Here is a 13,571-nt window from a genome sequence, read left to right on the forward strand (position 1 = left end):
TCTGAAATAGGGTTGATTTTGATTGTGAACATAATCCCAATTATTTTGGTCATTACTGAAACAATGATGATTTTACACAATTACAACAACAAAATAAATTCCTTATAACCAATATCTCCAATTAAATCTACCAATTAAAATAATTAAATGAATACTATAATAAAAACTGCTTAAATAAATTAAAATACAGAAAAAATAACAACATATCAATGCATCAACACATTAAATAAAATTAAAACATCTGATTAATTAAATGTGACCTAAATACAAACTTAAGAAGTAATAATTAAAATATAAAAAGTAGTAAGAGCTAATAATTCAGACTTCAACTGTAAATCATGTTAGCAAATAGTTAACAAACATAAATAACATGCAAGGCTGAAAGTGACTTGTAGACAAAATTTTGTTGACTGTGCCCACCTGTGAGCACTTCCTCAGGTAATCGAGTGCAGGCAGACACAGATCTGTAGAGCTGTATCCACTGACATGAATACAATCGCCAATCTCCTTATAGTCCACTTCACCTATAAACAATCACACAACACCTTGACCGTCAGTGAATACGTTTGTATCCAAATACTTATATGCACATTCATATGTATCCGCTAGTCTGTCAGGCCGTTGTTGTTGAGTGGTAGTGGCACCGTCTTTTGAATAAATAATAATACATAGGTTTGTATATTCTCCATTCAACCGGTTTCGCTTTGTCAGCTTTGTGTTTTTGACTGTTTGGCGCCATCTTGTGTCTGAATAATGAGCAGGTTAGTGTATACTCCATCAGCTGTTTTAGTTTCTGTCAGTTTTGTGTTTTTGACTGTTTGGCGCCATCTTGTGTCTGAATAATGCTCAGGTTAGTGTATACTCCATCAGCTGTTTTAGTTTCTGTCAGCTTTGTGTTTTTGACTGTTGGCGCCATCTTGTATCTGAATAATGCTCAGGTTAGTGTATACTCCATCAGCTGTTTTAGTTTCTGTCAGCTTTGTGTTTTGAGTGTTTGGCGCCATCTTGTGTCTGAATAATGCGCAGGTTAGTGTATACTCCATCAGCTGTTTCTGTCATCTTAGTGTTTTTGACTGTTTGGCGCCATCTTGTGTCTGAATAATGCGCAGGTTAGTGTATACTCCATCAGCTGTTTTAGTTACTGTCAGCTGTGTTTTTGACTGTTTGGCGCCATCTTGTGTCTGAATAATGCTCAGGTTAGTGTATACTCCATCAGCTGTTTCTGTCAGCTTTGTGTTTTGACTGTTTGGCGCCATCTTGTGTCTGAATAATGCGCAGGTTAGTGTATACTCCATCAGCTGTTTTAGTTACTGTCAGCTTTGTGTTTTTGACTGTTTGGCGCCATCTTGTGTCTGAATAATGCTCAGGTTGGTGTATACTCCATCAGCTGTTTCTGTCAGCTTGTGTTTTTGACTGTTTGGCGCCATCTTGTGTCTGAATAATGCGCAGGTTAGTGTATACTCCATCAGCTATTTTCGTTTCTGTCAGCTTTGTGTTTTTGACTGTTTGGCGCCATCTTGTGTCTGAATAATGCGCAGGTTAGTGTATACTCCATCAGCTGTTTCTGTCAGCTTTGTGTTTTTGACTGTTTGGCGCCATCTTGTGTCTGAATAATGCGCAGGTTAGTGTATACTCCATCAGCTGTTTTAATTTCTGTCAGCTTTGATTTTTTGACTGTTTGGCGCCATCTTGTGTCTGAACAATGCTCAGGTTAGTGTATACTCCATCAGCAGTTTTCGTTTCTGTCAGCTTTGTGTTTTGACTGTTTGGCGCCATCTTGTGTCTGAACACACAGGTTAGTGTATACTCCAACATTTATGTTTTGTGGCAAGTAGCCCTGGAATAAGCTGGATAAAGTGCATCCAGGAGGTTGTTTTGCAGAATAAAGCCCTTCAGTCTTTTACAAGTTGGGCTGATGATAAACCTGTCAGGCTTTATTACGCGACCAAGATGTACTTTATCCCCTGGAATATTGTGACTGACCAATAAATCAAGTATTCCAGAGATTGTTTGAACAAATTACTCACCTAAACCTTTGACAAACTTCATAAGGCACATGATGTAGTCGGTGGCGGCATTGGCAAACACCTGAATGTTGTCTGTGTTAATGAAGGCTTCAAACACATCAAACACTGGAGCCTGGGACTTCCCTGCACATATGAAGAAAAGGGAAAAGTGTTTACTATATGTTAGGGTTAGAATGCGCGTTAGGCTTACGGTTAATATGTGTAACAAGGACACCTTAATATAAAGTGTAACCAAATAAAATTAGATAAAAAATCTATGAACTTACTTAAGAGCTACAAAGACAACATGTCTAATTTTCGCAATAATTTGGGAAACAAATGAACAAAATCAAACAAAAAACGATCATCATAATGCTACTATTGATGGTTATTGCGACAAAAGAAAGGCTTAGCACTCCAGTTCTCCATACCAAAACACAGTGCAAGAAAATCTCCATAATGCATGTTTTGCATTAATACATGATATTAATAATAATTCTAAAAAATCTTATCTTAAAAATAAATCAAACATGACAGACCCATAGAATATTCTCCTATCAGATAATCCTTCACATCCGTCTTGTTTCCATGCACGGTTCTGAGAGCGCTGAAGAGCGGCCTCCATCCAGACTGAATCTGAGCTGAACACATCTCCACCAGCTCTCCGATGGACGTGATCACCTGCACATATAATACACACAACGGTGAATAGGTCCACGTAGAAACTGCCGATTTACACCCATTTTTGAGCTGATTTGTTTACTTATGTATTTATTTATTCAGTTTATATAATAATTTCTGCGATTGTATTGAAAAATATGGACATGTCTTTATGATTGATGAACAATACAGTTTGTAAAATAATATTTTCTGTCGTTTAGTAGATATACAGTGTTGGTAGCACTTTAGTTTAGGTCACAATTCATGCTATTTACTACTGGCTTATTGGATATTAACGGTTCATTAATAGTTATAAAGTATAAAGTTGTACATCTCTAATCACACCCAGAACCAAAACCCAACTTCTACATTACTAACTATTAATAAACAGCTAATTTGTGGTTTATTAAATCTAGTAGCAGTGTGATATTGGTGGGAGGCTTGCACTGTGTCCCACCAGTGACGATATACAGCCATATCGCACTGCTATAAGTGTGATATTGCATATATACAACAGTTTGATGGAATAATCAAGTGTATAAAAAAGAAAAATCAGACACAGAGAGTCTCAAAAACCCTTTTATAAGAGGAACTACTTTCATCTGCCATTCATTCGCATCTGCAGATGACCTCAGAACAGCAGAAATCGTTGCTAATTCACCAACGTCCTTTTACAGCTAGTGTTTGAATGATTCTCTAGCGTAATGTCTAAAGTGATGGCAAAACAGCTGATTTTTGCTGAACGTCATGAAATGCCATCAGTCTACAGAGATTTCCCAGTATTTCTCTGTTGCAATCCGGAAATCACAATAATTAACCCCGAAAAAAGCCAAAGCAAAGCAAACACTAGCAGATTACTGTGGTATAAATACAGCCCTATGACATACACAAGAGAGAGATCGACTTAGAAAGTCACTTACCTGCTTTATAATGATTTGATCAGCTGTAGTTTAAAACTTACGCTGGGTTTTTCCTCCCCTGAGGACTTATTAAATATTAATATAAATATTTAAAATAGGCACTATCCTTATAAATAAACTGCATAGTTGCAATTTAAACAACTACACTCACCTAAAAAAGTCTCAAAAGTACATTATGTTGGCCAACAGCTGCAATATTTATCAAGCTGTAGTGAGTTCATTGATCTGCCGTCACTCTATGTGGGCGGAGTAATACAGAAGGGTGAAGAGGCTGTACGAGTTCTGATATTCAGAATATCGCACGGCTGTCAGCCAATCAGATTCGAGAACCAGACAGAACTGTTGACAAGATTTTGTCTGGCCCTGATTAGCGATTGCAGGGTTTTACTGAATGCATTATAAGTGAAATTCAGTGTGCAGATCCTGACCTGATCCTGGACGTCTTCATCGCACAGCTCCAGCTGCATGATGTGCTCAAACGGCCTGAAAAGAGCCTCGTTGAAGTGAAAATGCGGCAGCTCCGGCCAGCTGCTCAAAACCTCCATCAGAACATCATGGATGAAGGACACGGCCTTCTGGGACACGTGACGCTCCTTGTGACAGGCTGCCTGAGGAGAACAGGTCAAAGAGAAGAAATCCTCAATAATGTATATGTGCATTTACAGTTGAAGCCAGAAACATTAGCCTCCTTATAAATTTTTACCCAAGTTCTGTTTAAAGGAAAGAATTTTTCAACACATTTCTAATCATAATAGTTTTAATAACTCATTTCTAATAACTGATTTCTTTTCTCTTTGTCATGATGACAGTAAATAATATTAGACTAGATATTCTTCAAGACACTAGTATTCAGCTTAAAGTGACATTTAAAGGCTTAACTAGGGTAATTAGGGTAAAGTTAGGGTAATTAGGCAAGTCATTGTATAACATTGGTTTGTTCTGGAGACAATCCAAAACAAATATTGCTTAAGGGGCTAATAATATTGAGCTTAAAATGGCTTTAAAACTATTAAAAACTGCTTTTATTCTAGCGGAAAACAAACAAATAAGACTTTTTCCAGAAGAAAAAAATATTATCAGACATACTGTGAAAAATTCCTGAATCTGTTCAACATCATTTGGGGAATATTTGGAAAATAAAGAAAGATTCACAGGACAGCGAATAATTCTGACTTCAGCTGTATATGAGATGAATCAATCAAGAATGATTTCAGCCATACTCAAAACTGGTCTTGGCTTTTAACCCAAATCCAGGCTAATCCAAGTGCACAATGTGAGCATACAGAAATGCAGTTTTTGTCTTGTTTCTAGTACAAATATCTAAACATTCTTAAATCAAGAGACATTTTCTAGACAAGTAACAAATATTGTTTGGTTTTCAGAAATAATGTGTCAAAATTAAGTGAGGGAACAAGCAAAATAATCTGCCAATGGGGTAAGCTAATTAATCTTATTTCAAAGCGAAAACAAGACTTGACCAAAACTACATGCAAATTCTGAAGGCGTGGCCAATGAGCAAAGCAACAGTCTGTATTGTGTTCTGATTGGCCTGTTTTCACTGGGGTTTGGTGGTGATGGTGTTTGAGGCTCACGGTATGGCCATTTCATTCATCATTTTTCTTTTCAGCTTAGTCCAAGGATGCCCTTCCAGCTGCAACCCATCACTGGGAAACCCCCATACACACTCATTCACATACACTACGGACAATTTAGCCTACCCAATTCACCTACACCACATGTTTTTGGACTTGTGAGGGAAACCTGAGCACCCGGAGGAAACCCACGGCAACACGGAAAGAACATGCAAACCTAACCTTAAACCCAGATTTTCTTTATAGGGTATCTTTAAAGGTAACCTATCATGCAAAAATCACTTTTATAAGGGGTTTAAACATAATTGTGTGGCAAGACTCTGAATATAGCCACCTTCTAATGGTAAAAATGAATTAATTTTAATTTTTATAATCAGACTTGATATAAACAGTCTGTAGAAACACTTTGATTGACATTCCCCCTTTGTACGTGTCATCAGATGGGGAAAGCCCCGCCCACTAGTGACCATCTCTCTCTCATTAGCATAGTGCGTTAGTCTTGTTTTTGAATCTGCCACTATGCAGACACACAAGCATTTGTAGCTCCGCCCCCTTCTAAAAAGAGCCCAATCTCATTTGAATTTAAAGTAACAGTCATCAAAACGCCACAATTAGTATCAAAGCCTAAAAGAGTCAGTTATAATACATTATTTGTGTGGTATTTTGATTGGAAACTTCACATACACACTCTAGGGACTTATTTTACATCTTGTAAAAAGAGGTACAATAGGTCCCCTTTAAGGATGTTGTTTTGTACCTCCACCAGGTGTGGCGCTACAACGCTCCAGGCTCTCATCATGTGTAGCAGCGGCCTGCTCTTGTTCTTCACGATGCGCAGCATGGCTTCTCCCAGCCGGAAGAGGTGCAGGGCGCTGCGCTTGTCCTGGGTCGACTTTGCTTCTCCTTTAATAACCAAACATGAGGAAAACAAATGGCGGTAACAGATTTTTTTCAACACATTTCTAAACATAATAGTTTTAATAACTCATCTCTAATAGCTGATTTATTTTATCTTTGCCATGATGACAGTAAATAATATTTGATTAGATAATCGTCAAGATACTAGTATTCAGCTTAAAGAGACATTTAAAGGCTTAACAAGGTTATTTAGGGTAAAGTTAGGTTAATTATTGAGTCATTGTATAACAGTGGTTTGTTCTGTAGACAATCCAAAACAAATATTGCTTAAATGGCTAATAATTTTGACCTTATAATGGCTTAAAAAAATAAAAACTGCTTTCATTCTAGCCAAAATAAAACAAATAAGACTTTCTCCAGAAGAAAAAATATTATAGGAAATACTGTGAAAATCTCCTGAATCTGTTCAACATCATTTGGGAAATATTTGAAGAAGAATACACAGGAGGGCAAATCATTTTGACTGCATACTATTTACATTCACACTATGCCAAACATACTTTACTAGCGGTCTTGTAGTAAGCTCAAATTCAAATGTAGAACCTACTCAAATAGTAAGCGATTTCGAACGCAGCCATTGTTCAAACACTCTGCTTTTAATTTACCTGGCATGGCCAATGAATAGTCTCCAGTTTCTGTGACTGAATCAAACAGCTGAGACTGCGAAGCTTTTCTGAGCTGATGCAGGAATCCCACAAGACTCACGAGGTTGAGTTTACTGACGGCGTCCTCAAACAGCCTGCAGCACAAACAGCACAAAGACAAGTCAAACAATAATCAGACAGGCCTTATAATTGACTTCTATTTTAAGCTGATTTTACAAATTCCAAATATATATTATAACACAGTATTTTCAGATGTAAGAACATGGTAATTAAGCTCACTTAATATGAGTTGGGGCCAGATAAATGGAGTCATTGTCTCCTAAAAACAAACACTTAAAAAAAAAGAAAAGAAAGATCTGACTTATCTCTGCATTGCAGTGCTGCTTTTAGAGCAACAAAATGCAGATCAAACTATGATCTTACAAGTCCATCTAGTGGCCATTTTTAATAACTCCAGCTAAAAGTGAAAGGTTTGAATTATGTTAGTTATTCATCTAAATAAAGCAATGCTTATGATAGTGGACGCAAATTCTGACTGCAGTCTGAACACATTTTATTCAACACAACTCCCATCCTATTTAGTATTATTGTAATATTATAATTTATAGATTTCTCTTTTAATATCTTTTTTAATATCTTTTATTTTTGTTTATATATATATAAAATATGTCTGCATATTTTTTTATTACAATTTTAACTTTAGCTAATATAGTACAAGTTAATGTGATGTTATTTTATTATGTTAAAGTGTCCTTGTTACAGTGTTACTATTCATTTAAAGGGCACATAGTTTACCTATTTTTTATGATTTAATATTATATTATGGTTCTTCTGAGTGTGCCAGTTTAGGTTCAGTTTAAAACACAATTCAGATTGTTTTATTATAATGTGTTAAAAAGTGTCATGTTGGGGGCGTGTCCACAGTTCGCTGATTTAGGGGTGTGTTGCTTCACATGTAAATTAGTTTCGGCTTCCCGCCAACGTAACAAGGGGGCGGGGCCATAAGCTCACCCGCTCTGTGTTTGCAACAGTCTGACAGGCAGACGGAGAAGGAGAGAGAGGATCACCATTCAGTCATACATGTACGACTCTGACACAGACCAAGCAGAGAGTACAAAATCATTTGTGTCTTTGTACAGTTTTACACACTGAATTAACTTTGACTGAGGCAGCGGATGCGCCGCTCGAAGCCGCGACACGGCACACCAGACACTCTCTGGGCGGCAGAAACATGAAGTGTCCCGAATCGTCGCGCCACGCATTTTTGAATTCTAAACATAGGTTTCTGCAGCGGTCCGCGGCCCCAGCCGTCGACTTGAGTGTACCCTGATAGAAACCGATGTTTAGAATTGTAAAACGCATGCTAGTTAAGATCACAGGGAGCTTCTGGGATTGCGAGAAATGCAAACGGCTGAAGTATAAGGTAGACTCAATGAGAAGTACACATGTTTGCAAACCTACCTAAAGATACAACCAATAATTCCGATTAGAGCGATAATGTGGAGAATATTGATCTTGTGTGAGCCCAATGAGCCTTGCATCTAAAAATAGAGCTAGCGTGTTCCTTTAGTGATATCGCTTCGACTCACGCTGAAAATGGCGGACGTGAATTAACAAACTGAGGATGTGATGACGCGCCTGTCAATCAATATTGGTGGGGGGGGGACCGCTCTCCTACGTCAGGTAGCGGTCGATTTGAAAACCGCCCCAATTGGTCCACCGTTTTTTATGTTGTTAAATTGAAAAAAAAGCACTGGGTGTGCTTATATCACCCCAATATGACGGTCTATACACCATACATGCACATATGGCTGCCCAACCAGCTTGAAAAGTAGATTTTTTACCATAGGTGCCCTTTAACTAATATTAATTAATAATATAATTACTAATAATATTTACTGTGTGGTTAGGGTTGTTTAGGGTTAGTTTCATGCAATTATCCATCATTAATTGACAGCGGTGAGATATTACAGTAATATCAGCACTCGTACAGCCTCTTCACTCTTATGTATTATTCCACCCGCATGAGTGGCAGGCAGAGGACTACATTTTGACAAAAATTGCAGCTGTTGGACAACATAATTTACTTTTGAGGCTTGTTTAAGGTGAGAATGTAGTTGTTTAGATTACAACTATGCAGTTTATTATAAGGATAGTGCCTATTTTAAATATTCATAATTTTGGAGATTAAGCACGTTCGCAGCCATCAGCCTGTCATACTTAGCAGAGCAAAGACGATTGACGTTCCGCCACAAGATGGCGACAGAGACCGCATAATAAGTCCTTAGAGGAGACAAACAGCATTTTCTCAGCATAAGTTTTAAACTACAGCTCAACAAATCATTACAGAACAGGTAAGTGACTTTCTAAGTCGATCTCTCTCATTTGTATGTCATAGGGCTGTATTTATACCACAGTAATCTGCTAATGTTTGCTTTGTTTTGGCTTTTTAGGGGTTAATTATTGTGATCTCCTGATTGCAGCAGAGAAATACTGGGAAATCTCTGTAGACTGATGGCATTTCATGCCGTTCAGCCCTATAATCTTAAAATGTGAGCAAAATCAGCTGTTTTGTCAAAATTTTAGACTTTACGCTAGAGAATCATTCAGATACTAGCTTTAAAGTGACGTTTCAGTGTATCAGTAATGGTTTCTGCTGTTCTGACGTCAGCTGCTGATGTGAATGAACAGCGGAAGAAAGTAGTTCCTCTTACAAAAGGGTTTTTAGACTCTCCGTGTTTGATTTTCTTTTTTTATACACAATTATGCTGTCGAACTGTTGTATTAACGCAATATGGCTGTATATCATCACTAGTGGGGCACTAAGGCGCTCAAGCCAGTCACGCCTCCCACCTGTTTAAGTAACAAAAAGCTTTGAGTTTTACTTCCCTACATTACCTTGTTGTATAGGTATAGTTCTCTCCAAACTGAAAATTCTGTCATCATTTACTACTCATTCACTTGTCACAAACCTGTTTGAGTTTATTCTGTTTTAATATACAACTTACAGGATTAACAAATTATTAATCAATACTTTTAGCTCAATAAACTACTAATTAGCTGCTTATTAATAGTTAGGGTAGGGTTAATAGTTATAGGATAGGATTAGGGATGTAGAATAAGATCACACTTTATAAGTGCTAATAAACAGTTCATATCTTAATAATAGGCAGGTAATAAGCCAGCAGTAAATGGTGTGAATGATTACTTAAACTAAAGTGTCACCAAGTGTCTTATTTTCTGTTGAACATAGAGAAAACTGTAACCATCGACTTCCATAGTGTTTGTTTTCACCTGTCAGCTTGTGTTGAAAGTGTGCAGACGGCTTTGGCTGCGCTGGTCCCTGTGAGCAGACTGCCGCCCCGCAGATCCAGGGCTTTCCCGCGAGCGCTGTCTTTCAGGAGCTGCTGGATGGAGAGCGGCTGGATGACAGGTTGACTGAGGCTCAGCTCCAGCTCCGGACTGACCTCTGCGCTTAGATCCAAACCCAGATCCAGATCCACGGCTACAGCCTGCTGCGCCCTGCGGATGGCCAGCGGAGGCTGAGAGCCGCCGTCACTGAAGTGAGTGTGCTCCAGTGTACTCACATACTCGATCACCCTTTAATCAATACAAAGCCTTTAATGAATACAACAATTTAAAAAAGAGCTGAATGTTTTTTTAGCCCTATAGCTGTCTGGTCTACCTCGAATATTCGAATGGTTGCTACAAATATATGAACACTAAACTACTGGCGTTTGAGGCAGGAGGGCACTTCACACAGCTCCAGTGATCTGTTGAAGATCAGGGTGAAGATGGGGGCCAGTTGGTCAGCACAGGATTTTAAACAAATTGGTGTTATAAAATCTGGCCTGGTGCTTTTTTTCTCTTCTGTTTCCGGAAGACCTGGCGCACCTCATCTTCGTTAAACTGTAGGGCAGGGTATGAGGGAGGCGGGGGGTGGTGGAGGTGTTAATGGTGGCGTGAAGAGCAGTTCAGAGTGGGTGTGGGGGGTTTTCTCAAACCGGCAGTAAAACTCATTCAGGTCGTTTGCAATGCTGCTCGATTATGTGAAAATAAAGGATAAACAGATTACGGATTAAATTAAATCAATAAAATATATATATTTTCAAATATAAAATTCTTTTAAATTGTGTTATTACTGAATTATACTGGAGCATTACTGGAGTATTACCAATACTGGTTACAATGTATTTCTGATTCAGCCTCGATGACCACTCATGACCACTAGTGTATATTGTGTGTGTGTGTGTGTGTGTATGTGCTTTTAATTCATTCATTATTCGATTATTCATTCATTCATTCTCTTTTTAGCGTAGTCCCTTTATTTAATTAGCGGTCGCCACAGCGGAATGAAGCGCCAACTTATCCAGCACGTTTTATGCAGCGGATGCCCTTCCAGCTGCAACCCAACACTGGGAAACTTCATTCATTCATTCATTCTCTTTTGGCTTAGTCCCTTATTAATCTGGGGTCACACAGTGGAATGAACCGCAACTTAACCAGCACATTTTTACGCAGCGGATGCCCTTCCAGCCGTAACCCAACACTGGGAAACTTCATTCATTTTCTTTACGGCTTAGTCCCTTTATTAATCTGGGGTCGCCACAGTGGAATGAACCGCCACTTAATCAGCACATGTTTTACGCAGCGGATGCCCTTCCAGCTGCAACCACACACTGGGGAAACTTCAAAATATAAATATACAATATACATATATGTATGTATGTATGTATGTATATATATATATATATATAATATATATATATACACATACATATATACATATTATTATATATATATATATATACATATACACACATATATATATATATATATATATATATATATATATATAGATATATATATATCTATAATATACATATATAATATATATATACATATATATATATATACATATATATATATATATATATATATATATATATATATATATATATATATATATATGCACATATATATATATATATATATATATATATATATATATATATATATATATATATATATATATATATATATATATATATATACATATACACCAACACACACACATATATATATATATATATATATAATATATATAATATATATATCTATATATATATAATATATATATATATAAATATAAAAAATATATATAAAACAAATAATACAAAACCAAAATATTGACACATTTTATTTATTTATGTATAATTTGTATGAGATATAAAAATATAATTTATAACTATAAATAAACACTTTCTTATATATATTATGTAAATTATGTTTTTATTTTGGATCTGACAGCAATATGACAGCAATAATGAACTAAAATAATTAAATAAGTATATAAGTTTTATATGTTTTATATATACGTTATATTTTTTCCACTTCTTTGAAAAAAAGGATATATCGTTTGAGAAAAATCTGTATATTTAAAGCATTTTCCACAAATTTCATTGAATTGGAGATCTTGATCTGTGTGTGTTGTACCTGAAAACATGAGGCCAGCAGTCGTGGTTATGGCTGCCCATTTCCAGGCCCACATTAAGAATGGCGTCCATGCAGAGAACATGAGCTGTGTGAAGCCTCACGCCCTGAGAACGGCTCATCTGCTCCAGCTTCTGCTCCACACGCTGCTTCACTGCAACACACACACACACCAGCTGGGTGTTCATGTTTTATGGGGATGCTATTTATACTGTACACACTATAAACATTAGGTCCTGAAAATTGACTTGAAAGTCTTGGAAAAGTCCGGAATTGTTGTAGTATAAATGTGTATGAACCCTGAACTTATATACTCTTAAAATCATTCCTTATAAATTATCACAGTTTTCAGACAATTCTGCACAGACATGGTAAACAAAATGCAGATTCTGTCTGGCTCTGCCAATATGTTGTCCCTATGCATGACTGTGAACGCAATTAATGTGAAATGCGTGAGGGTACCTTGAGCGATGGCATCTCCAGTGTCCCCTAATTCTTTCTCCTCTTTGTCCTCCTGAACACATGAAGCTGCTGCCATCTGCGCCAGTGCTGAAGCACAATTAGCTGCCACCCCTGAGTGACAGAGAATGAAGGCCCAGCAGACATATTAATGAACTCTACACTACCTGACAAAAGTCTTGTCGTTGATCCCAGTTGTAAGAGCAACAAATAATAACTTAGCTTCTAGTTCATCATTTGGAAAAGTGGCAGAAGGTGGATTTTTCTGATGAATCATCTGTTGAACTGCATACCAACTGGACCCAAGATTCTTATAGAAATCAGTCAAGTTTGGTGAAAGAAAAATCATGGTTTGGGGTTTCATTCAGTATGGGGGCGTGCGAGAGATCTGCAGAGTGGATGATCAACATCAACAGTCTGAGGTATCAAGACATTTGTGCTGCCCATTACATTACAAACCACAGGAGAGGGCAAATTCTCCAGCAGGATAGCGCTCCTTCTCATACTTCAGCCTCCACATCAAAGCTCCTGAACGCAAAGAAGGTCAAGGTGCTCCAGGATTGGCCAGGCCAGTCACCAGACATAAACATTATTGAGCATGTCTGGGGTAAGATGAAGGAGGAGGCACTGAAGATGAATCCTAATCTTGATGAACTCTGGGAGTCCTGCAAGAAGGCTTTCTTTGCCATTCCAGCTGACTTTATTAATCAGTGATTTGAGTCATTGCAGAGATGTATGGATGCAGTCCTCCAAGCTCATGATGGAGTCAGACACAATCTTCATTCTGTTTCCACTGCAGCATGACCACATATTCTATACTGGACATTATTGAAGGTTCAGTGACCAGACTTTTGTCTAAGCAAAGTCAGATCTTACTGTCCTAATGAAATCATTCAAAATCAAGGCATGATCATATTT

The 13,571-nt window shown here is 37.4% G+C and overlaps 1 protein-coding gene across 1 annotated transcript in view; it reads right to left on the reverse strand.

The window, feature by feature from the left end:
- Positions 1-13,571, reverse strand: part of arfgef3 (ARFGEF family member 3) — a 57,512-nt gene that overhangs the window by 20,298 nt on the left and 23,643 nt on the right. Inside the window, 9 exon segments of the mRNA XM_056471375.1 lie at positions 421-524; positions 2,028-2,150; positions 2,546-2,687; positions 4,015-4,194; positions 5,936-6,081; positions 6,702-6,835; positions 9,996-10,301; positions 12,198-12,348; positions 12,657-12,767. Coding sequence (XP_056327350.1) covers positions 421-524; positions 2,028-2,150; positions 2,546-2,687; positions 4,015-4,194; positions 5,936-6,081; positions 6,702-6,835; positions 9,996-10,301; positions 12,198-12,348; positions 12,657-12,767 — 1,397 coding nt within the window.

The sequence above is a fragment of the Danio aesculapii genome, chromosome 13, assembly GCF_903798145.1.
Source record: "Danio aesculapii chromosome 13, fDanAes4.1, whole genome shotgun sequence".
NCBI classification, from domain to species: domain Eukaryota; kingdom Metazoa; phylum Chordata; class Actinopteri; order Cypriniformes; family Danionidae; genus Danio; species Danio aesculapii.